General features: G+C 48.5%; 1 protein-coding gene across 2 annotated transcripts; it reads right to left on the reverse strand.

Annotated features, from left to right (window-relative positions):
* Positions 1 to 2,963: 2,963 nt before the first annotated feature.
* Positions 2,964 to 22,067, reverse strand: IDS (iduronate 2-sulfatase). Of its 2 annotated transcripts, XM_068962057.1 has the most exons (9): positions 21,952 to 22,067; positions 21,400 to 21,536; positions 20,656 to 20,833; positions 17,883 to 17,971; positions 16,019 to 16,219; positions 14,446 to 14,616; positions 12,194 to 12,320; positions 10,203 to 10,376; positions 2,964 to 7,551 (listed from the first exon to the last, which is right to left on the reverse strand). In XM_068962057.1, the coding sequence occupies exons 1-9, from the start codon at positions 22,043 to 22,045 to the stop codon at positions 7,079 to 7,081; spliced, it is 1,644 nt and encodes a 547-aa protein (XP_068818158.1). In that variant the 5' UTR covers positions 22,046 to 22,067; the 3' UTR covers positions 2,964 to 7,078. The 2 variants fall into 2 exon arrangements, with proteins under 2 accessions (XP_068818158.1, XP_068818159.1); XM_068962058.1 differs by lacking the exon at positions 21,952 to 22,067 and having other exon boundaries at positions 20,656 to 20,789; positions 21,400 to 21,413.
* Between the last annotated feature and the right edge of the window lie 2,068 nt (positions 22,068 to 24,135).

Raw genomic sequence — 24,135 nt, forward strand, 5'->3', positions numbered from 1 at the left:
CGTGGAGTGATCATGATCACCTCCCTCCTCTTGGATGCTCGTTCATGTAGTTCGCAGCTATGTCACACCAGAACAGCATTCTGAGCTGCTGGCCAAAACGCTGAAGCTTTGTGTGACACCATTCTCTTCCATCACTCCCCACACCCACACCCTCCCCCTGCCTCCTTAGGACTATGTTTATCCTTCTCAAATTTCACTTCACAGGAAGTCTGTAACCATGCTTGTCTCAGGGGACAGCAGGGTGGCTAGGGATGGGATGGAAGAGAAACTGAATTGCACACAATGAAGATTGCATACACATCTGTGCTTTGTAAACTTCTTGCTGCATGCATATATTCCCTGGTCACAGTAAACAAGACAGCAAATAGACCCATGGGACATACTTCACCTGCTTAGGGTCACCCAGTCCATCCAATCTGTCCTGACCCATTTGGAAAGGGATGATGGATCTTCCAGAGTCCTCACTTTCATCCTCAAAGACCTTCCAATTCTTTACTTAAAGCCATCCACGAGGCCAGGTGGAAAAAGACAAGGCTAGGCTCACCAAGGTATTTTCAAATCAAGGTACTGAGTGGTGACTTTTGCAGCTGGGACCCCAGGATTCCACCCATTTCATTCAAGAAAACAAGTTGGCCCTCCTCTAAGTCATTACTATTGCGTATCTGGTTTCCCTAAACAGAGACCCACCAACTGGCCACCTCGCTTGCTGCCTCCTTCTTTCTGGGAAGTCTCTAACTGCAGGGCAAGCTGGCAGAAGTATCACCACCCAGAATGGTGTTTCTAGAACACTCTGGTGCAACTCACCTCTCTCACCATGAATCCAGCTCCTGCAGCCACCCCACGGCACACCTGGACTGCAGCGCTGAGAGCTGCTGAAGGCCTTATTCATTTAAGGGCAGCAGCAAGCCATCCTGAAGCAGCAGTAAGAATTGCACACACTGATAATGGCAAATTTATGTGATTTATTCATACAATAACTCATGGTGCACTTAAACACATATACAAGGCCACATTTTCAATAGCGTGGAAGAGATTAATTGATAAAACCTGTTAAGTAAATAATGAGTTTTGAATATAAATCACTTGCAAAAGGTTCTTTTCAAAACACTTGAAACAACAATAAATTAGGACAAGGGTTTGGTAAATGGCAGCCTAGGTCCTGCTGCAAACCCTCTTCCCTGCATAAATCCCAGTGCCTGTTGCAGGCAGGAAAAAGCAAAAGCCTTTATTAACTCTTGGCCTTTGTTCACATCCTAACTCTTGCTCTCTGGCCAGTGCCAAGTACACTAGACCTCGTATCTTTGTTTCCCAGGGCTCTGCTCCTCCTGCCCAGGCTGTGCCACGTGATCCTGTGCAGGTACCTCATCCAGAGCCAAGCCAAACCACAACTGTCCTCTCCAGCTTGTACTTGTCTCCATCGGAGGCCCAGAATCATGGCCTCGAATCCAGAGCCAAGTATGGCCATCGTCTGGTGACTAGGGCCATTGGCTCCCAGCCATCTTGGGCAGGAAACTGTTTCAAAGAAAAGCCCTTGAGGGTGGGCTTTGACCACATCAGAGACTCGACAGGGAGGCAGCCTCTGCCCCAGCAAGTGAGTACATGGAAGAGATACCCAAGGAGCTTCGGTAGCACATGGAGGGCAAGTCCCCAACAGAAGTGAAGGCTCTGAGCATCACAACAGTATGGTGACCCGAGCATCCCTATCAGTGACAGCCTTCTCAGCTTCAAGGTCTCTTTCACAGAAGAGAAACTGCACAGGGTGGGAGGGGTGAGGTTGACAGCAGGTTCAACCACAAGGGGCTGTACCTAAGGCCCAAAGAGACGATGGGCAGAGGCCGACATGGGCAGCTGGCTTCCAGCTCAATGTGAGCCCAGGCCAGAATCTGAGACTCAGAGGAGGAGCTATAACCGGTTGGACTTGGGCACTGGGGAAGAAGCTGAGCCTCATTTGGGAATGTGTACACTCTCGTTCTCACAGTGAGGTGGGACAGCTTAGACACCTGGCAGGTGTCACTGAAGTTGGCCTGAAGGAGGAGGGCCAGCCCCTTGCTAGGGTCTGGAGAAATCCTGCCTTCTGTAGCTGGCTGAGTCTTATCTCTCAGCATACCCCACCATTTTTAACTGCTTAGAGTTAAGCATGGGCTGGGTATTTGTACACATACGTTCACAGCAGCATTATTTGCAGCAGCCAAAAGGTAGAAACACAAGTGCCCTCAGGGATGAATGGATAAACACAATGCAGTCTATCCATGCCATGGAACAGTATTCAGCCTTAAAAAGGAAGGACATTAAGGCACTTGCTAAGATGTGGGTGAACCTTAAAGATATTCTAAGCGAAAGAAGCCAGGCACGAAATGCAACTAAATGCATGATCTCACTGATATGAGGTTCACAAAGTAATCAAATTCAGAGACAAAAAGTAGAATGGTGGCTACCAGGGGCTGGGGGAGGGAAAGAATGGGGAGTAACTGTTGGATGGGGACAGTTTCACTTTTGCAAGAGGAAGAGTTCTGAGGATGGATGCTGGTAACAGCGGCATAACACTGACTGTCCTTAATCCACAGTGTGTGCACTTAATAATGTGTGAGATGGTAAATCGGACATTATATGCATTTTACTACAGTTTTTTAAAGCATACAGAAGTTGAGAATTTCTGTCAAAAAAAAAAAAAAAGATTAATGTAGGAAGGGTGGTGCAGTCATGACAACTGTAACCAAGAACTGCTGGCAACGTGAAAAAGCAGGCTAACATTACCTTAGACCAAAACACCTGAACACAGGATTTAATGTGGTAGGTGTCCAGGTGTCGGAGGTGGCTACTGGTCATCCTCACCATTTCCCATGCCTTCCCAATTTTACAAAATGAGCATATATACTCTTCTGATCATGCGATGGAGAGACAGGGTAAATTAAGTATAAAAACCAACCACAAGAAAAGGAGAGGAATATGAATATTTATTAAATCTCTAGATTGGGATGGGTCTCATGTTTAATAGGAAAAGACAAGGAAGAAATCACATAGGAAAAGAGCAATTTGTTTGATTACTTAAGAAAGCAAAACCCGAAATTTAAAGGCAAACTCACATGAGATATACAAATGCCCAACAAATGTACACAGAGAACAATGATCAAGGCCATTAATAAGCAAATAATTCAAAGCTCAAATAGGATTGTACTTTCAGCTATTATTGGGAGGGTGAGTTTTTTTGTTTGTTTTTATGGTCCGTATTATCTTTATGCCTGTTTGCTTTATTTTCAGTTTTACTATCGTAAGGGAGCAGGAAAGGACTAAAATGGAGATGCTTTCGGCAACTTGGCACTTAAGCTCCCATCCTCAGGGATTAATGTGAAACACACAAAAACATTTTATTCACAAAGTTGCTTATCACAACATTATTTACAATACTGAAAATCTGAAAATTGACTAAATTGCCAATAACTGAAAGAAAGTTTAGGAAATTAGGATAAAACTACACAACACAATATACTACCACCAATATAAAGTATCTGTAATAACCACATAGGAAAATAGGAATGTAAAACTGCACGATAAAGGACATGGTATGATTACAACAGTGTAAAAAATTTATACCCCAAAAAGGCAAGATATTTAGTGACTATCTTGGTGTAAAATACTGATGTGTTTTCTCACCTTTTATTACATTTCTGTTCTCCATTTTTTTCTAAAATTAACATATTAATTTTACAATCAGAAAAAAAACAAACAACCTTTTATTAAAGTAAGGTGCCCACAAGATTCTTCAGTGACGTTCATCTCATCCAAGAATGCAGTCGAGAGAGTTCAGTGCCCTCACCCTCTTGGAAGTGGAGGCATAGAAGCAGGCTGAGGCAGATGATTACGTATGGATGGATGGTGAAGGGGGGAGGGAAGAACCTAGGGGCGGGCCGGGAGGGAGGGATCGGCAAAGGAGAGTCAGGCACCAGCTCACAGACTGGCCAGCCAAGGAAAGGGGCTTTGTGGAGTCAGGGAAGACTCTGACTGCTCAGCGGAGGTCTGTATAGACCCAGAAGTAGGCACTAACGGTGTTCTCAAAGGGCAGGATCAAAGAGGGATTTCAGGAAGACACATGGATTTTGAGGGGAGCAGGGAAGGAAAGAGGGGGGGAGGTAAACTACTTGGGAAGGAGGAGGGAAGGGCTGGGGTGATAGCGATGGCGGTGGAGAGGAAGAGATCAGTTGGCAGAGGGAACTCCCTGCTCTGCATTTATACCAAACACACGTGGCTCCTCGCTGGACAAGCTTTTGCAGGCAAACAGGAGACAATCAGCCCATGGGAGGAACCTGTCAACAGCTAGGCGGATCAAGTCAACCAGTTCAGAGTTAACCTAGGGCAGCTCTGTTCATTGCACTTTCTGCCACATGGAAAGGCTGTAGCATCTGTCTGATACAGTGGCCCAGTGCCCTACCCACACTAGTTCTTGAGCACTTGAAATAGGGCAAGTGCAACAGAAATTCTGCCTTTAAAATGTTGGCTGTAATTTCATTCATTGAAATTTAAAGTCACTGGGGCCTAGTGGCTACTGGTCAGCACACACATGGCAATAGTTCTCAAAGGGCACTCTTTGGAGGAGAAGGGTCACAAGTGCAGGCTCTCAGACCCCCGCCCAGACACCCTGAAGCAGAAGCTGCCCCATCATGTATCTGAGCCTCTGAATTAGGGCCACTCAAGATTTCTGAAATCACTGGTCTGGGTTTCAAGCAAACTGCATGAAAGACTCCCTGGCTCAAGTGAAATAGGGATTTCTACTAAGAATGACTAGAGAACCATTCATATAATGTGTCCAGTTCAGCAGGATTGGAGAAAAGTTACGTGATGCAACAAATATGTGGTTTCCCTAAGCGTGGTCAAGATAAGGAATGTGGTCAGCTTTGATTTGTGAAAACCAGAGAGCAGCTGCTTGTCTCGATGAATGCTGGAGACGTGCACAAGTGGCTCCACCCTGGCATGAGTGTCAAAAACACAAAAAGCAACCGTCACCTGTGAGCTGATTTAGAAGAGCATGTCCCTGTATGTGAAACGCAGCCGAGTTTCTAAAAGGAGACATTTGTAAAGGGAGGCCAAGGAAAGCTAAGACCTAAGGAGAGAAGCAGCATTCTGAGTCTGCGCCCTCACCAAGAAAAGAGAAGACAGAAGCTCTTCCTGCAGAGTCAGATCTACATGCAAAATGCCCCCAAGCAGACCCAGCAGTGGCTTTTGTCACCCAGGTGAGAGACAGCCAGAATGCAAGTCACTCTGCTCTTTTCAGCACAGTTCAGCTTACAACTTCAGCAGGAGGACAATTTGGAGATTTTCTGATACTAAAATGTGCTTCAAGAAATAAAGAGAAAAAACGATGAAGTGTACAGATGATAGTCAACCAGGAATTCAAAATAAAAGCTTCGAAATAAAAGCTTTATAACTGTAAAGAAGGAGATAAAGCTAAATACCCTGAAAAGACATCACGGGAAACTGGACTGGATTGTAAAATTCTGCATCGAAGTGATGTGAGCAATAGAGAGGATGGAGAAGGAAAAAGAAAAGGCTGACGGACACCATCCACAAAAGCGGAGGCTTCCAGAAGAGAGATGGGATCAGCAGAGAGGAACAGGACCCTTCACTCCGCAAGTACAAACTGTTGGCAGAACATGAAGTCACTGAATCAATTAGAAGACTGTTGTGTCACCATATACGCCTCCACTGTAGGCTTAGTAAAAACAAAAATCTGTATTTGAAATTTTACTGATTTGAAGTAATCTTATAATATCTTGCCTTTTTGGTTACAATGTAATACAGTGCAGTAAATTAATTTGCTGTATTTTGGTTCACAAACATTTACCTTTTAAACACCAAAGCAGCACATGTAAAGAATTACAAGAAGTTACTTTGATACAGGACTACATTAATGTTTATTAACAGAGTGCTTCACTCTTCTGATGACTACTGATGACTGATCAACATGTAGTGAACATGACTTGTGAATATTCTATTATTTTTAAGATGACATAGGCTAAGCTTATTACTACTACCTGCCTTTCCTGGTTACTTTATTTAGTGAATACAGAACTACCATCTGGGGAATTAGAAATCACCTAATATGATATTAATGAATAGCTTTCACAGTTCTCAAAATAATTTAGAATTTACTAAAATTAATGCTATTTGTAATAGCAACTAACAGTGGACTATTTCCTTCCTGCCTCCTGGATAAATACATGTCTGCAACCAACAATCTCCAGAGAAGAAGAATGCTAATGGTTTTGAATGTCTCAATTCAGGGATACAGTTATGCCTTCAACTATTTTCCACTGTGAATAAAGATGCCTTTTAAAGATGGCCGTGGTGATCAAGGGTCATATTACTTGCTAACAAAGTATTGTCTGTGCCAGAAAGTCTCTCAAAATTTTTAACTAAATTTCTCATACATGGCATGCCTCTAGTTTACTTAGCATTATTTATTATTTGATATAGAAATTCCATGGTAATCACCTCATGCATATTTTATTTTTGGATTTGAAGATTTGCAATCTTGGAAAAGTTAGAGCTAGACTTTCAGGTATTGGCATCTAGCATTATTAAGTTTACATTAAAAAAAAAAACCTAGGGTACATGTTGATATAATATTTTGAGTATATCAGGCTAAATTAGATATATTAATAAATTATAAACAAAAGAACCAGGAATTATAGCGTCAAACCTAATTTGACATGTGGTTACACTTTGAAATGTACTACATTTCACAAATAATTGAAGTATTATATTTCTTGAGTACAGTGCTATGTTCAGTTACTATGCTCTTGATAGCTGAAGCTATGACAATTTCAACTTGCTCACTCTGTGCTTATTCATTCAATAAATAAGCTATGACTGTTACCAAAAAAAAATAAAAAAGAAAGAAAAGGTTCAGCCCAATTATGACAAAATCAAAAGTTGTGGCTGTTACATATTCTTAGGCCAAATTACTGATGCAGTTTTAACTCCCTGCCCCTGGGGTTGAATCTGATAGTATGGGTAATCATGAAAAACCAGCTCTAATTCCTTCTCTCACTGGCATTATATATGATCTCTGTGGTTGGCGAACTCAAGGCATGAATGATTGGGGAAGGGTTCCACCCCGGGAATCATTATACACATTGTGATCCTGCAAAGGGTCAGAAGCTACAAAATATAGTTCCCCTGCATGGATGTCTGAAAAATTAGCCAGAAACTCCTGGGGATTGAAGCCCACCCACACAGTATACCTGTAGTCTACCGTGCGTATGGAATAGCCCATGACCTTTATATCTTCTAAGCTCGGCTTGTCAGAATTCCACTGAGGAGAGTCTGCAGGCCGAGGATACTGGCTATAGGCGATCAACTCCCGGGGATTACCACGGACGTGGGGCTCCTCTTCTTCACCACGGCCTTCAAAGAGCTTCAGGAGGTTCCGACCTTCTCGGCACAGCTCCATGTGAAACGAGGGGATGGGGCAGCGTGGAGGGACACGGAGCCCCGCAAGTCCAGCAAGTGTGGGGAAGAGAGAGAGCAGCTCCACCAGGTCCCCAGTTTGCCAGCCTGAAAGAGGAAGCCATCCCGTGGAGCAGGTTACAGCCCCACATGCTGACTTGTGTTCTTTTACAGCATTTATTTTTAGCCCAAGAGCTTTAGGAACAAAACCAATTCAGGTCCTCACCCAACAGCAGGGCAGAATGAAGGTACCCTCAGCTTGCTGGCACTTTTAGAAACGATTTAAATGTAGGACCCACCAGTGTGTTGGTGATTCAGGCAAGGCCCAGACTGCTGGGGAAAGTCTGTTGAGGACAGTCTGTTCCCAGCCTCACAGCATCACCCGGCCGATCCCTCCTTTCTGGGTATCTGCATCTCATCCATCTCCCTCTTATTGTTGTAAAATACAAACAACATGAAATTTACCGCTGTGACCAGGTTTTTGTGCCCAGGTCAGGGGCACTCAGGACGTTCCCACTGTTGTACAGCCATGCTCACCACCCAGCACAGAACTATCGTCACCTTGCACAGCTGAAACTGTCCCTGTGAAATGACACCTCCAGCTCCTGGCACCACCCTTCTACTATCTGTCTCTGTGTGTCTACTGCTCTAGGCACCTCACAGACATGGAATCACATAGCGTTTGTCTTTTTGTGCCTGGCTTCTTTCACTTAGCATCATGTTTTCGGAGTCTACCCGGGTCATAGCACACGTCAGTTTCCTTCCCTTTTAAGGCTGGACGATAGCCCACTGTATGGATGTGCCATATTTTGCTTATCTGTTCATCTGTCAATGGACACTTGGGTTGCTCCCACCTTTGGGCTACTAATAATGCTATGAACATTCTTCTACATGGTTTTCTTGGAGTACCTGGCTTCAGTTCTGTGGGATATATACCTAAGAGTGGAACTGCCAAGTCACGCAATCGTTCTATGTTTAACTTTTTGAGGACCCACCAAACTTTTACACAGGGACTGAATCATTTCACATTGCCACTGGCAAGGCCTGAGGGCTCCTATTTCTCCACACCCTTGGCAGCGCTGCCGTTTTCTGTCTGCTTTGATAAAAGCCATTCTAACAGGTATGAAATGATATCTCATTGTTGTTGATTTATCTTTAAAGGCTAAATCCTGCACTTTATTGTGATTCCTGTTAAAATTTACTGTGACTCTGGGCCATAACTCTAGCCTTTCTGGACCTTTAAGAGTTTGCTTTATATGGCTCAATTTTATTTCCAACACATTGGGTTTGTAAGCAAAATAAAAATAAAGGTAAAGAATATTTTTTAAAAGATACCTTTACAATGGTAAGGCCTGTGTAACACAACCACCTTAACCAGACAGTCCAGCCTGACATCACTAATAATGGCAGAGGCCACCATGAAGTGTCCCCAATGGTATACAGGTGGAACCCACAACCTCACAGGGTGCAGCATGTATCCAAAAGGTTTACCCTGAATCTAGCTCTCAGGAAGCAGTCAGACAAACCCAGACTGCAGAACATTGTACAATATAGCTGCCCTGGATACTTGAAAAACCTGAGTTCAGGGAGATATGAGGGGCCCAGATGGCAGCCGGCGACTGTAATAACTTTTCACTCAGAGTTGAGACAGGCGTGTAGGAGGCCCCAGAGCAGGGTTCTGAAACCACCTGCTTGGGATTTAACAGGCTCACTGAAGCTGTTAACATCAGGCTCACTGAAGAAAAACTCTAGGGATCAAGGGCACAAGCCAGGAGGTTTTACCAAGAGAAAGTGGCAGTGTGGTGCATGATAGTGGCGGTAAGTGGGAGAAATGGTGTAGACAGATTCTGAATGAAGAGTGGCAGGAGGGCTGAAAGACTGCTCATCGCGCACAGACCATGAGAGAAAAGATGGGCCACTATCAGCATGGTTTTCTGGCCTGGGCAACCACTGCCATTTCCTGAGAAGGGGAAGAGTGTCAAAGGCTTAAAGTCAAAGGTCAAATATTCAGCTTTGGGCACGTTAGACTGGCTGTTGGAAATCCAAATCCAAAGATCAAAGAAGATATACAGGCTTGAGAGAAAATTTGAAAAGAAATGGGATGACAGTGCAGCAACATCAATTTATAAGCTGCTCAACACCTCCCCTCTGAAGTTTCAAAAAGGATTTTCAACCTGTCAGAAGATTTCTCCCAGCAAATAAAGGGCTACGGTCATGTCTTCAAACTGTTTAACATTTTTATCAATGACATGAAAGAAGACAGTGCATGCAGCACACAGAAATCAAAGGTTCGGAAAAAAACTGGGCAGTTGAGAGCAAACTTGGAAAGATCCAGAAAGGCCAGAATGATGGGTTAGAACCAAGAAAAATTTAAACAAGAGCCACTGATGGGACAGACCTGGCGCCACACCAGATGGAGGAGCTGAGGTGGCTATCGTCCCCTTGCAGAGGACTGAGTCCTAGCCAGAAAGACGCAGGTAATGAACTTCTGCTCACCTGTAATGGGGAAGCCCCTGCCTCCTGCCTTGAGCTCAGAGCACACACCTTTCACCTCCATGATGGCTCTCCCCATCTTGGGATGGCCCCTGCTCTGCCCCTCCCCCTTCCAAGCCCCTCATGGACAGGGGCCACCCTCATCAACTCTAGCCCTGCCGCTCCCCTGCCCTAGGTAGAAAGGCCTGTGCTGGGTGGTGAGGGGGTTTCTGTACCAACTAAAGGCATCCCTGCTGTCAAGTAGCATCACTTCTGCATTTCCATACCTGGCTCTGGCACTTCTGAGATGGAATCAAAAGGGTCGAGGTAAGGGAAAAACTTCTCGCCTTCCACCGGAAGTGGGGCCGTCCTTCCAGGAACATAGAACATCAGAGGTACTCGCGTAGTGACGTCGAAATTACTGTATTTCGCCCATTCTCCATGTTCACCCAGAGCCCATCCTGGTCATAAAAATCAGAGCATGACAGAACATGAATCAGCACCTCACGGCTTGCTCACTTCAGTTAGACACCATTTCATTCCCTGTTGTAAAAGCCAGAGGAAGCAAAAACAGCATCTAGAAGAAATTCTGCTAGAATTACCACACAGAAAGGTAGGAGGTAGGGTCATTGTGACTCAAATCACACAAGCTCAGGTCTGCACTTGTGAGTGTGTACCACAAAAACAAGATCTGTGAGACTGGGGCACAGTTTCTCACATTTAAAAAGACATGTGTATCTTTTTCAATTTTTACGAAATACGACAGACCAAAGAAAATAACTTCTGGTTGCACATGCTTTACCTTGATTTAAAAACAATTCCTAAGTCTCCTTTAAAATACCTCTTGTAAAAGACAGCTTGAATACCCCAAGTAGGCAATTTCCAATCACTTTGAGTGTCTTTTTGATATAAAAAATATAAAAGAGAGAGACTGTGCATTAAGTATTTCATATTAAAAAATAAACAAAATCACGTCAAGTTGCCACGTACAGGTTCAAGAAGGCTTCTGTGGTTCGGATGTAGGCAGTCCCAGGAGGGCCCTTTAGGAAGGGCCATTTGTCATCAAGTGCAACTGCCTCAGAGCAGAAGCTAGCTTCCAGCTGCCTGGCCTTCACAGGGCTGCAGGGGCCAGGGTAGCACTGGAGGAGGAAACTGGGCACTAAGAAGTGGGAATAATCTGATGGCAGATCATTACGGAAACAGTGAAAACTTATGACACCTCCATACTTAACAAAATAATATGGGTCTTTATAAGGCGTAAGGTAGGCTTGTGAGAAATGACACAGAGAACTGTCTATGACATTAAGTGGAAAAAACAAACCAGGGAACTAAACAGGACACAAGCACTATTGATCTTGCCATGTTTTACGGCTATACATTATGCACACACACTCATGACATCGAGTCCCCTGTATATGCATGACTGAAGGATGGATGCCTATCTGTCAGCACCAGTTAGCTCTGGGCAAGTAGGATAAAGGGCAGTGTGCTCTGTGTGCTTCTTTCTCATCACAATGAACACATGCTATGATCTGAAGTTGTCCCACTTCATATCTGACAATATTAGAGAATTATTTTCCTGTTTCTAAGTAGGACAATGGTAGTACAGTCAAACTTCAAAAGAGCCAAATTTATTAGAGGTACTGTTTAGAAAACTGAACTACCTGAGCCTGGCTTCAAAACAATTTGGGGATGGGGGTGTGCGTGAGGATGAGACCAACAAGACTGCTGTGAGTAGATAACTGAGGCACAGGGACATGGGGAAAGGGGCTCACTGGCCCCAAACACACCCCAGAAAAGAATTCTTTTAAAAAGATATTTTCATTATTGGAACATGTGGGAAACTTCCTTAGAGACCCAGAGTAGTGAGCCCTGGGATCCCAGCAGAGAGGACAGCAGGGGTCAGGTCTGAAGGCCATGTTGGGCTCTGCCAGCATTGTTCTGCACCCTCCTCAGACAAACCAAGAGTCCTCCAACTCTCTTGGTGAGATATGGGGGCTCCTGCTGAGTTCACCAAGAAAGAAAAGTTAGTATGAAGTCCATCCCGCCCACCCACCTCCACTAGCCAAGATATTTCTTTGACTCAAAAGAGGCCTGGCCTCCATGGAGAGAAGTCTTGGGTCTAACAAGGTGGACACAAAAGCAGCCAAGACTGCAGACTCAGGGCACTCCTGATTCACAGAAGAGAATATACACCTATTTCACGCAAGTTAGGGAAGTTTTCACAGACAAGTTCAGATGCTTTGAGTGACTCACCAAGGCCATTCAAAACACTTACCATGATCTGAGGTAAGTGCCACGATCGTGTTGCTGGCCAGCTGAAGGTCGTCCAGAGTACTCAAGAGATGGCCGACCTGTGTATCCAAATAGGATACACAGGCAAAGTAGCTCTGGCGGATTTTCCGCTGCAGATAAAAATAGTAATGCAAGTGACTACGATTTAAAGTGCATGGCATACCCAGATACAGTGCTTGTTTGAGCGCCCCTCCTGAGCCCCAGCCCTTTGGCGCCCTTGGTGACATTTTCAACAAGAACAGAACACTCATTCCCTCCCCATACCCTCGCCTCCACGTGTGTGTGTGCTAAGTTGCTCAGTCGTGTCTGACTCTTTGTGACCCCATGGAATATAACCCTCCAGGCTCCTCTGTCCATGGATTCTCCAGGCAGGAATACTGGAGTGGGTTGCCATTTCCCTTCTCCAGGGATTGAAACTGCATCTCTTACGTCTCCTGTACTGGCAGGCAGGTTCTTCACCACTAGTGCCTTCCATAGCCACAGCCAAATTCCCACTTTTGAGGCAAATCGGCAAATCAGTTTTCAATTTGGGGCACAGATCACACTGGATGGATGTGCCTCTTACTATTCTTTTCTGTCTCCTTCACATATCCTTATGAGTCTCAGGAGATGACCATGTACACAGAAACTGACCCCTCAGCCTCCCAAACTCCGAAGAGAAGTGAAGTGAGGTCACTCAGTCGTGTCTGACTCTTTGTGACCCCATGGACTATAGCCCATCAGGCTCCTCAGTCCATGGGATTTTCCAGGCATGAATACTGGAGTGGGTTGCCATTTCCTTCTCCAGGAGATCTTCCCAACCCAGGGATTGAACCCAGGTCTCCCACATTATAGGCAGACGCTTTACCGTCCCAAACTCTGAGAGTCACGCCAAAGATGCCATAAAGCTGTATTCATATCCTGGGCTGCTCTAACAAAGTATGACATACTTGGTGGCTTAAAACAACAGAAACGGATTGTCTCCCAGTTGTGAAGGCCAGAAGTCTAAACTGAACGTGTAGGAAGGGCTGGACTCTCTCTGAAGGCTCTAGGAGAAGGATGTTCTAGTTTAGGGTGGTGGCTGCAATCTCTAGGGCTCCAGCCTCTGCCCCAGCCACCCGTGGAGTCCTTCTGCTGTCTCTCTCTTCTCATGAGAACCCCAGTCACAGTGGATGTGGGCCCGGCTTATGGCAGCATGAGCTCACTCATGTCACATTTTCCAAACAAGGTCACAATGTGAAGCCCTGGGGGTCAGGACTGTCATGGATCTTCCTGAGGGATACAACTCAACCCTAAGGGCGGCCATGAGCAGGCCTCTCCTCTGGGCTGTTTGTCACCTGGCAGGAGATCATAGCCACGTTCTCTCCAACAAGCTGCCTACAGTGCACCCTCCCCAGACTCTCAGCCCGAGTGGCTCCTGGAGCAGAAGCTGCCTGCTGTCCTGACTCTGCCCCTGCCTTTTTCACGGGAAGGAAGGAGATCGTGTTTTCAGTGTCTCCCTGGGCCGCCTGCATCAGTATCCCCATGAAGACTTGTGGGCTGCATGGTGTCCTGGCCCCACTTTGACTCAGAAAGCTCGAAGCTGGGAGTAGAGTCCGAGAACCTGCATTTCCCACAAAGCACACCTGGCGATTCCAACAGGAAGACAGTGTGAAAACACTGTTGTTTGCCTTCCCATGTAGAGGGCCCGGTTGGAGTGTTCATGTGGTAACAGAAGGGCAGGGCCACATATGGAATATTCCAGAAAGAGTGTCCTCAACATCTGCTTTGCACTTCAGGGAAGGGGGGCTGGCAAGTCAGCATAAGGATTCCAACTCTGGAATTGCTCTACCCCCACATCATGACAAATGGACCCCAGACACAGCAGCTGGACAGCACTGGCCATGTATGTGTCCCGCACGCTCTGCACCAAGGCCCCACTCACTAAGCCACTCCTGACACCAACAGGTGCAAGTGTCAGCTTTCCCACAGAGGGGACTCACCAGGACCAGCAAACCCAGAGTTTCAGCTGGCACAGGAGTCGCCAACCACCCTCCACCTGACAGACTGTCACCTGGATTCAACATCATCTCCCATCAGTGAGGGTCACCCAGGCCTCACCTCCACTCTGGGGCCCCAGCCAGTGAGTTCCCAAGTCTCCTGAAAATCCCCTTCTTTGGAATGGGGATGCTGAAGGGGAGATTTCTCGATCCACCCAGCACATCCACCCCCAACCCCTGTGCTCCACAGGATTCCTCACACATAGAAACTTGGTACCTGAAAGTCAGCAGGAATTGGGCCATAGGGCACACTGAGATTTAAGGCTTGGACGTCTTCCCGCTGCCTGAGGTCCATCCAGGGGTTGTAAGCCACCAGAGGAAGGCCAGCGGGGACCTGGGGGTCAGGAGCCAGGCTGACATTCTCCAAGGGATACAGCTTCTGAAATTCCTTGGGGGAAAAGCACACAAAGCCACCAGGATGTCACTCTTCTGGCAAAGACACGTGCTGGACCTCTTCTCTCAATCTGTGATGCACTGACACAGGTGTCTCCCCCTCTGAAAGTCACTGTCCTGAGACGCCAGTGCTAATGCAATCACTCAACTGGTTTCCTGCAAACCAATCAGTGACAGCTCTCTTCCCTCACAGGGACTGAGGCCTTCCTATTTCTGTCACCACCTCCCCTCCAACTAGAAAACATGCGGAGAGGTGTTGCCAGCTCCTCGAACCACTCTCGTGTTCAGAGAGTCACTGGAGAGCTCACAGGCTACGATTATAACAGTGAAAGCATACGAGACACAGCAAAGGGGACAGTCTGGGGGACACCAGGAACAGCCCCAGTGCAGTCACACAGGATGTGAGTCATTCCCCCAGCAATAAGTTGTTTGACATTTATGCCACACTGCCAGCTGGGAAGCGGAGGCTCATGAAAGCCTCAGGGCCCAAGGCCTTGACGAGGCTGGTCACCCAGGTACCCTCTGCCTGCACAGATCAAAATCCCAGACTTGAGGCAGGAAAGCAGGGGTTTCTGTGGACAGTCCAGGCCTAGGGAGCAACTCGGCAGTTCTGGGAGAGGGGAGAACACTCACTCCCAGGAGCCAGGTTCCCCAAAGCTGGGCCAAGGTCCAACCTCATGAGCAGGCCCAGGGGTAGGCTAACTCCTTCTGCATGGGACACAGAAGTGAGTCCCCCTCTGGCAAGGGGGCTGACAGGTCCTGCGAGGAAGGCCTGATGCCCTGGGCCAGTCAAAGGCAGACAACCACAGCATCAGAGAGCGGCCTCTGGTCTCCACTCCCATCGCTAACGATGGGCATGCTTTGTGAAACCAAAAGGATGGGCTGCTTAGGCCCGGGGAAAACATGATAGGGAAAACTGAAAAATAGTCTGCAAAAGAAGTGACTACATACTCTAAATAATATGCATGTAAGCACAGGATTTGAGGCTCGAACAAGCCATACAGGGGCCTGTGTTTCAAAGCTCGGGGGAAAGGCAGTTAAGTTGACTAGGGCTGCATAGCCCCTGGAGGGGTGTCTCAAGGACCATCATTTACCGTGAGCTAGGGTGGCCAGCTCTACCGCCCTTCTCCATGATGATTTCACCATCCACCACTACACGACTCACTGTATCCAAGGAAAAAACCCTCCAGTGGAGGAAGCAGAAAACCCAGCGTTTCCAACTAGATTACTATCCTAAGTTTACTTCTTACCCTTGACCTCTGAAACCCAGCATCCCACCACTGAGTACACCAGTGTCATCTGGCAGCCCTGGTGACTGGGGTCAGCCAGATGTGGCCACTTTTATGATGACCCAGCTATCACAGCTGTGCTGGATCAGCCCTCAGCCAGCTCTTCACCTTGGGGTATCTGAAGGGGATGTGTGGCTTATGGTACCCCACAGCCAGGAAGAAAGGACTGGCCGATGTTTTCATCTTTCCCAACAACTGTATAGCTTGCTCAGTGCTCTGCTTATCAGGCAGGGTGCCCTCAGGCACATCCACCACATCCACGGGGCACAGCAGGTTGGCATGGAGTTCTCCATCCGGTCCCCTACAGGTCTTTCAAAACAAAACATATAAAATCAGCTTTTTAAATGCAAGAAACAGAAGCCGTGAGAGTTTCACACAACCAATTCAGCTTTTTCACCTCCAGAACATTAAGTATTAGTCATCCAGACTAGACAGGCACACAGGAAGCAGTACCGAAACACAGAAGTGTTTCTTGTTTTCCAGACAGAGGCCAGAAGTCCATCAGCACTTAGCTTCCTGTTGTGTATCTTCTGCCTCTATGTCATAATTAATTAAAGGAAACCCAAGTAAACTAATGATTAAAAAAAAAATAGCTGTCTCCAACTCAACAAAAAAAGAAATAGACAAAGGACTTGAATACATATTTCCCCAAAGAAGATAGACAGATGGCCAATAATTACATGTAGAGATACTTAATGTCATTAGGGAAATGAAAAAAAAAAATGTTTTCAATTTCAAAGCCAGACTAAAGCTTCTAAGTGACAGGGCTGCAGTTAACTGGATAAAGTGATAGTCAGTAGAATTTCAAGGTCCTCATGTACATCATGCACAGGATGGAACTGAACCTAATGCTTCATTTCCTAAAGTGGACACGTCGGCCACAAGGCCAATTTCAGTTTGGACCATGGTTTCTGCCTCACAAACATGCAGAGGCAGTGGCAGCTGCTGCCATATCTCGCTGGGGAGCATCCTTTCAGAGACCTGCCTTGCCCACGCCGCCCTGCCAGGAAGCCAGCACCTGCCTCTCAGCACCCACTCAGCCGCCTTGCTCACATGGTCCCCAGCACCCCTGGGGATGCAGTGCAGTCAGACTCATCGCTTTGAGAATGACATGAGGGATGGCTTCAGGGACCTGGCATTTGTGAGGCCACTAAAAGTAGGGAGATGATCTCAGGGAACAGAAGGCTTGAGATGCAGTCTTCCAACCTCATTCTGTTAACACTCAAGCCACCGGCCAAAGGTCAGAGCCCTCTGGCTTTCACTGTATTCTGAAATGAAAATTGCCACAAATTTAGAAAATTCTTCTGCACCCCACCAACCTCCCCCAATCCACACCCTTCCCCCACATGGTGGCTCTAGAAACCTCCGAGAAACATGTAATTTCTCAGTGCTCTAGCTGGTGTTCTGAATTTCTTAAATGTGAATTTTAGTTGCATTTATACATTGGGGGGTGTTCCTCTGAACCATCATTAAGTTACCTTATAGAGTCCTTTTTTTCATAATGCTCTAAAACTTTAAAGCCCCTATCAAAGGTCTCAGCACCAGAACACATCCATTAGGCCCAAGACAGAGAGACAGACAGTTGGAAAGCCTTTCTCCCCATCTGGGCTGAGGCGCTCAGAGCACAGGTCTGTCTTCTCCCTTCCATGTCTCAGCATCTCCTCTAACCCTCTGCACAGAGCTTTATCCAGGAACACAAAAGAGCCATTAAATAAGTCATACACATTAGAGCAGAAGCTTCTAGAGCGACACATCCCAGCCAGCTTCTAAAAACTCAGCCACCTCTCCACTGGACCTAATGCTAAAGATCCTAACACTTGTCTCTGTCAATTCATGATCACAAACCAAAGCCACAAAGCTCACCATAGAACCAGCTAGAAAGAACATAGAATACATGCAATAGTTGACTTTAATTTGTTAGACAGAGAACAAGAGGTTCCTCTTCAGAACAGTACCCCTTTCAGAGCCTCACCTTGGTGTTTTCATACTTTTCAGAGGAGGGATGATAAGGTGGAACAGACCAGCTATATGGAGAATCATCACTATGATTGGAAGATATGCCTTGGGGGGAAAAGGAAAAGTCATTAAATATAGCATAGCGAGTCCCTCAATGCCCTCCCCACCCAAAATGTACACTTTGCACACAACTGGGCAAGGGCCAAACCCTTCTTCTGGCCTCAGTCTCCTTATCTATAAGATCAGGAGCTAGGCCAGATGACAAGAAGTCTCCACAAGAGCTGTCCCTCTAGGCTTCTTCCTGAGCACTGAGCACTGGACCTGGCCCCGATGACCCCTTGCTGGCACCTCTCCCCACCCGACGAGGAAGGCAGCAGAGGCATGGGCACAACCAGGGATGGCTAGGCCAGGGGAGGTTCCACGAAAGGGGTGCCTTGTTGGATGCCAACCAGACAGGAAGCGAGGGGAATGGGACTTGAACCCCTGCCTTAGGACGTCAGGTCCAGTGCTCATTCATGACGCAGAAACCCACCCAAGCTCAGTAGTCCACAGTCTATTTGGGAAAACAAAATAACAACGTGCAACACCCAGGAAGGACAGCAGGCATCTGGGGAGGAGAAGCACTGTGGAAGCGGGGAGCCCTGGGCACAGAGGGGACATGGGTCCAGGCAGGGGGCGTAGTGAGGGCCCTGGACGGAGGGAGGGAGGGAGGGAAAGCCTGTGTGGCTCAGCGGGGAGGAGGTGACAGGGCAGCACAGGCACACAAGGGGACTGCCATGACGAGCTGGGCAAGGTGGGCCTGAGGCAAAGGGGCAGCAGGCAGAGGGCTTCTCAACACCCCAGGCACCAAGACGTGGCTCAGACCTGCTCCAAACCCCAACACTGGCCTCCGTGCCCATGCAACCTTGGGCAAGTGACCTGACCTACCCAGCCTTAGTTTCCTCCCTGGGGAAGTCACACCCATGAGAAAACCCCACCCCCAGCCTGCCAGAGGATCAGGGCAGTGGCCAGGCACTCAGTCAAGGAGGCCAAGTCAGCCTCGGGCAGGCCCCTCCCTGACAGAACCGGTTCTTGAGAACAAAGACCCTCTTGAAAAATGTATCTCCACAAGGGCTGCAGTGCTGCATTTGTCGTCCCCACTAAGACAATTCCATGAGCTCATTCTTGGGAGGAAGGAGGCCCCCTTCCTGAAGCACCATCTCCCCTCCACTGTGTCTCCTTTCCCTGGCTCTCCCTCCAGTGGTGCTCAGGCGAAGGTGTCAAGATGGGAGCAGACAGTTCTAGTGCTGCCAGCCTTTTGGCCACGCAACATGACTCCTGGCAGATCCGCCTTCAAAACTGGGCCCAAGTTTGCAGCCCCTCCTGATAAGTGCTCCGTTGGAGACAGAGCTTGGGCTCACAATGCACCCCCATGCTTCCCTGGGAAGGGAATCAAGGCAGCTGCCACTCCAGCTTCCCAGAGGAAGAATGGGAGGATCAAAGATGATGAAGATTTGCCCAAGGTCAGCTGCACAGCTAAGCAGTGGCAGGACTGGGGGCAGGAGGAGAAGGGGACGACAGAGGATGAGATGGTTGGATGGCAGCACCGATTCAATGGACATGAGCTTGAGCAAGCTCCGGGAGTTGGTGATGCACGTTGGCTCACGCTGGTGAGCCCCGCGTGCTGCAATCCATGGGGTCACAAAGATCTGGACCCAACTGGATGAGGGAACAACAACAAAGCAGTGGCAGAGCTGGGACTGGAAGCCAGGGGCCCGCACCCCAGTGCTACTGCTCATCAGCAGTTCACTCTGCCTCCAGAGATGCCCATCCCATGGAAGGCGGAAGTGAGAGAGCCTGAAAACAAGGACTAAACTACTGTACATGTCTCTGTTACCACCGTGCTGCCATTAAAAACGATGGCGTCAAGAGTCACTACGTGGGGAAATGCTTGTGCTTAAAACACTCACAGTATATAACTGTACATACAGGCAAATCTCAAATCAGAAAAATAATGCAGTCATCAAAATACAGCTCTTCTCCATGTGCCACAAGTACAGGTAATTTATACTCTTTAGTTTATACTCAGAGAAGGCAATGGCACCCCACTCCAGTACTCTTGCCTGGAGAATCCCAGAGACAGGGGAGCCTGGTGGGCTGCCATCTATGGGCTCGCACAGAGTCAGACACGACTGAAGTGACTTAGCAGTAGCAGCAGCAGTAGTTTATACTTTCCTTCTTTTCCACCCAACTTTTTGCAAAATAACCATGAATTACTTCAAGGTAAAAAAAAAAAAAAAAGAAAGAAAATTAAAGTATGTGCTTCATCCTTCTCATTTTGGCATTAAAGAGAGCCAGTTACCCGGTAGTGTTGAAGGTCAGAGACCCTGGTACCAGCTCACTCTCCTCTTTCTGACCTAACTCACAGACAGTAGGCAGACAACCCCCACAAAACTGCAGCCTCTTCACTGGGCAAGTCAACAGAGCTGCCCTTATCTTACTTTACTGCTAGGGAGCCTGGGGTACAGGGGGTCAGGTGCAGAGCTGGACTCACGGGCAGCTGGCCCCCGCTTCCTTCCCCCTATCACCAGTATCCGAAAGGAAGAAAAAGCTCTTCTACCATTTCTCACTTTGGGTGAGAACACAAAGTCAAGGTGAGAAGTGCTAGTTTGGACAAAGACGTCAGTGACTAACAAGGTGTCCACCGAGCCCAAAAAGGCCTCTACAGAGAGAGCTCCAATCCCAGGAGGGGTTTCCAGTCCCCAGGCACGAAAGAAGAGAGAGCCCAGACTCTGCAGGGCAAGCAGTACCAGGGTGAAAGACTTTTCCAACCGACATGGTCACGTAGCCGTTCTCCTTGAAGTACTGGGGGATGGTGGAGAAGTTTCCAGCATGCACCCTCCAGTAGGAGTTGAAGTCATACAGGCGGGTAGTGTCTGGTCTTCTCCCAGTGAGGAAGGACACGCGGCTCGGGGCGCACACAGCTTGCTGGTAGGGAGCAGAAGCAGAAGGACACGTCCTCAGAGGAAAACAACGTCTGGCAGCTAAAAGGTAACTAGGCAACCTCCCGGGTCCTCAGCTAACAGCTTGTTGGCTGAGTCATCCAGATCTCAAAGCCAACAAGCTGGATTTGGGCCTTATGCCAGAAAGAAGTCTTTCCCGAGAGGAGCGGAAGGCCTTAGCCCCTCCATCCAGCAGATGACTGTGTCCTTCTGCCTGATGGCGTCTCTCAGGGGCCTGGAACAGGCAGGGTCTTGGGGGGCACAGGGGGGAGGACCACCATGGCAGCACCCCCTCCTTCTCAGCACCAGGCAATCTCCAATGTGGGGAAGAAAGCTGAGCAGGGCTGGCCTGAGCACGACAGGACCAGGGCACACCCTCCACCCCAGGAGAAGTACCCCTTGAAGGCAACCAGATGTCTTGCCAGTGGACAACCAGGTTTTCTCAACCACCATTTTCCAGACCATGTTCCTTCCCCTTTAATAAAGAGATGCCATCCCACAACCCTCAGTGCACAGTGGGAGGGGGGCACACCCAGAGGTGCCCAGACATACCTGGGCAAAGGCATTCTGGAAGAGAAGGCTGCGGGAGGCCAGTTGGTCGATGTTTGGGGACCTTATGAGCTTGTTCCCGTAACAGCCCAGCGAGGGGCGTAGATCATCCACGATGATGAGAAGGACATTCAGAGGATCTGCATGGGGGAGGGGCTGCAGTGAGATCACCTGGACTGACACCTAACCCCCACCAGTGGCAGATGCTACGGTACCAAGAGGCCTAAAGCTGGCACCAAAGCCTTGACAGCCCAGCCAGCCAAGCCAGGGAGAGTGGAAGCGGACGCACAGTGGAAGCCCCAGTCCTGGGTGGCAAGGTTAGGCTCTGGCTGTGGCCTCAAGCCTGGATGAGAGAGGGAGGGAAGGAAGGAGAGAAAGAACAGGGAGGGAGGGCAGAAGGGAGGGAGGGCAGAAGGGAGGGGAGAAGCGATGGTCCGTACGAGGGAGGGGAGGCAGGATGGACCGGAATGGTAGGAGAGAAGGAGCAAGGGAGTTAAGGAGGAACGTAGCCAGGGGACGAGAGACGGAGCCGCGCAATGGGGACGAAGGACGCACCTGTGGCGTTGCCTGGCGCCGTGGGTCCGCGGGAGGCACAGACAGCACCCAGGACCAGGCCAAGCCATAGTAGAGAACGACTGGGTGGCGGCATTTCTGCCCCAGAGCATCCGCTCCAGGGCGACGGCGACAGGTTTCGGCAGGGCCGGGCCGCCCCCGCCGCCTGTCCCTCATCGGAAACCCAGGAGAACAGCGAGGCGGTTGTAGCCGCCGCACAAGCTGGCACCGGGGCGAGCGCGAGTACGCCTGCGCGAGATCCGGGCCACAGTGGGCGGAGCCCTGACTCTAGCGCAGCGGCCGCCCCGCCCCGCGGCCCCGCCCACCTGGCCGACCTCCTCGCGGGGAGTGGTGGCTCCGCCCACCTGTTCGAGCGTCTCGCGGTGGCCTACCGCCCCTGTAAGACAGGAGCACAGTGGCTTTTTCCAGGTGTCCTCAAAGATATCCGTTGCAACCACTGTCCTCAACCAGCAGTTTCCCGCCTCTTTGCCTTTGCTCCTGCAATGCTTTTCACCTAGAAGCCCTTCCCTTCCCTTCCCTCTTCTGTCTATAAAAGTCATACTTTTCCCTGCAGATCAGCCCGCATGCCATTCTCCTTCCATGGTGTCCTTTGAGAGCCCACCTTGCTCCATCTAAAAGGACTCTTCTCCTATGCATTTGTTCAACACTTATTAAGTACACCAGATATGTATCCCGAGCACTGTTGGTGGCTTGTGAGTTCTAAGTCCCTACCGTGGTGGAGCTTGTGGACAATAAACGACCAAATAATGTGGGGTGGGGGGCATGGGGAGTTTCATGTTATTTTCTATGGGGTGACCAGGCAAAGCCTCAATAGTAAAGTCTCATTTGAACAAAAACAAGGAAGTGAGGGACCATTCATTGTGGAGAGCATGCTGACAGTGTGGGCCAATGGCACAGTGGTTGGTGTGGCCGGAGGGGAAACAGGAGATGGGGGCCAGGTAAGAGGTGAGAGAAGTGAAGGTCACAACTCTTTGACGGCAAAAATCATTCAGTGTGTGCCTGGGCTTAGAGTTGAGAAGGATGTCACAATCCTCTCTCTGTCTCTGACTCACCTCTCCCAGTATAAGAACCTAGCAGATTGCCAGGCAGATTGGAGATCTTTTCTTGCATACAATAATCCATACATGTTAGTATTGTCATTGAGGGTTTCCTATACCAGACCACATGCTAATTTTCTCCTCACATGAACACTGTGAGCTAGATGCTACTATCATTCCCATTTCACAGATCCAGAAATTGCAATTCAGAGGGGCTAAATCACTCACTCTATCACACAGCCAGGAAGTGGAGGCGCAGGGTGAACTTCCATGATAAGGAACCTAATCTGTTGGTAGCCACAATGCAGTCATAGCAGGAGGCCTGCTACCATTGCCGCAGCACCTGCTTTGCTGTTTCCTCAGGTCCCCGCAGGGTGGCTGTTCACACTGCAGCCCGGCTGGCATTCCCTTGCCGGCCCTGCCCAGGAAGGGCCAGCTTCCACCTGCACTCACCAGACTAGACCATGTTGAATCCTTTGGGATGGACCAGCCCAGCCAAGTGCCCAAGCTGCCAGGCTTGAGGTGGCATCTCAGCTGTCCCTCCACATGCTGACATTACACTTGCATTCAGTTCAGTTCAGTCGCATAGTTGTGTCCAACTCTTTGCAACACCGTGGACTGCAGCATGCCAGGCTTCCCTGACCATCACCAACTCCCGGAGCTTACACAAACTCATGTCCATAAAGTCAGCGATGCCATCCAACCATCTCATCCTCTGTCGTCCCCTTTTCCTCCAGCCTTCAATCTTTCCCAGCATCAGGGTCTTTTCCAATGAGTCAGTTCTTTGCATCAGGTGGTCAAAGTATTAGAGTTTCAGCTTTAGCATCAGTCCTTCCAATGAATACAGGGCTGATTTCCTTTAGGATTGACTGGTTTGATCTCCTTCTAGCCCTTGCATTGGTGGCTGCCTTTTCCCTCCCCAAAGTCTGGCCCCTTCATTTCAGGAAGCTCTGAGCTGACCCAAGGACCCCAGTGTCTATTTAGAAAATTGCCACCTGAGGGCTGTCTCCAGGCAACATTCATTAAGAAGCCAAAAGAACTCAGTCATAGGACCACAGGGAAATGGATTTGGCTAATAACCACGTGAGCCTGACAGAGGACTCTGCACTCCACAAGGGAACGCAGCCTT

This window comes from Capricornis sumatraensis, chromosome X (genome assembly GCF_032405125.1).
Source record: "Capricornis sumatraensis isolate serow.1 chromosome X, serow.2, whole genome shotgun sequence".
Lineage (NCBI taxonomy): Eukaryota > Metazoa > Chordata > Mammalia > Artiodactyla > Bovidae > Capricornis > Capricornis sumatraensis.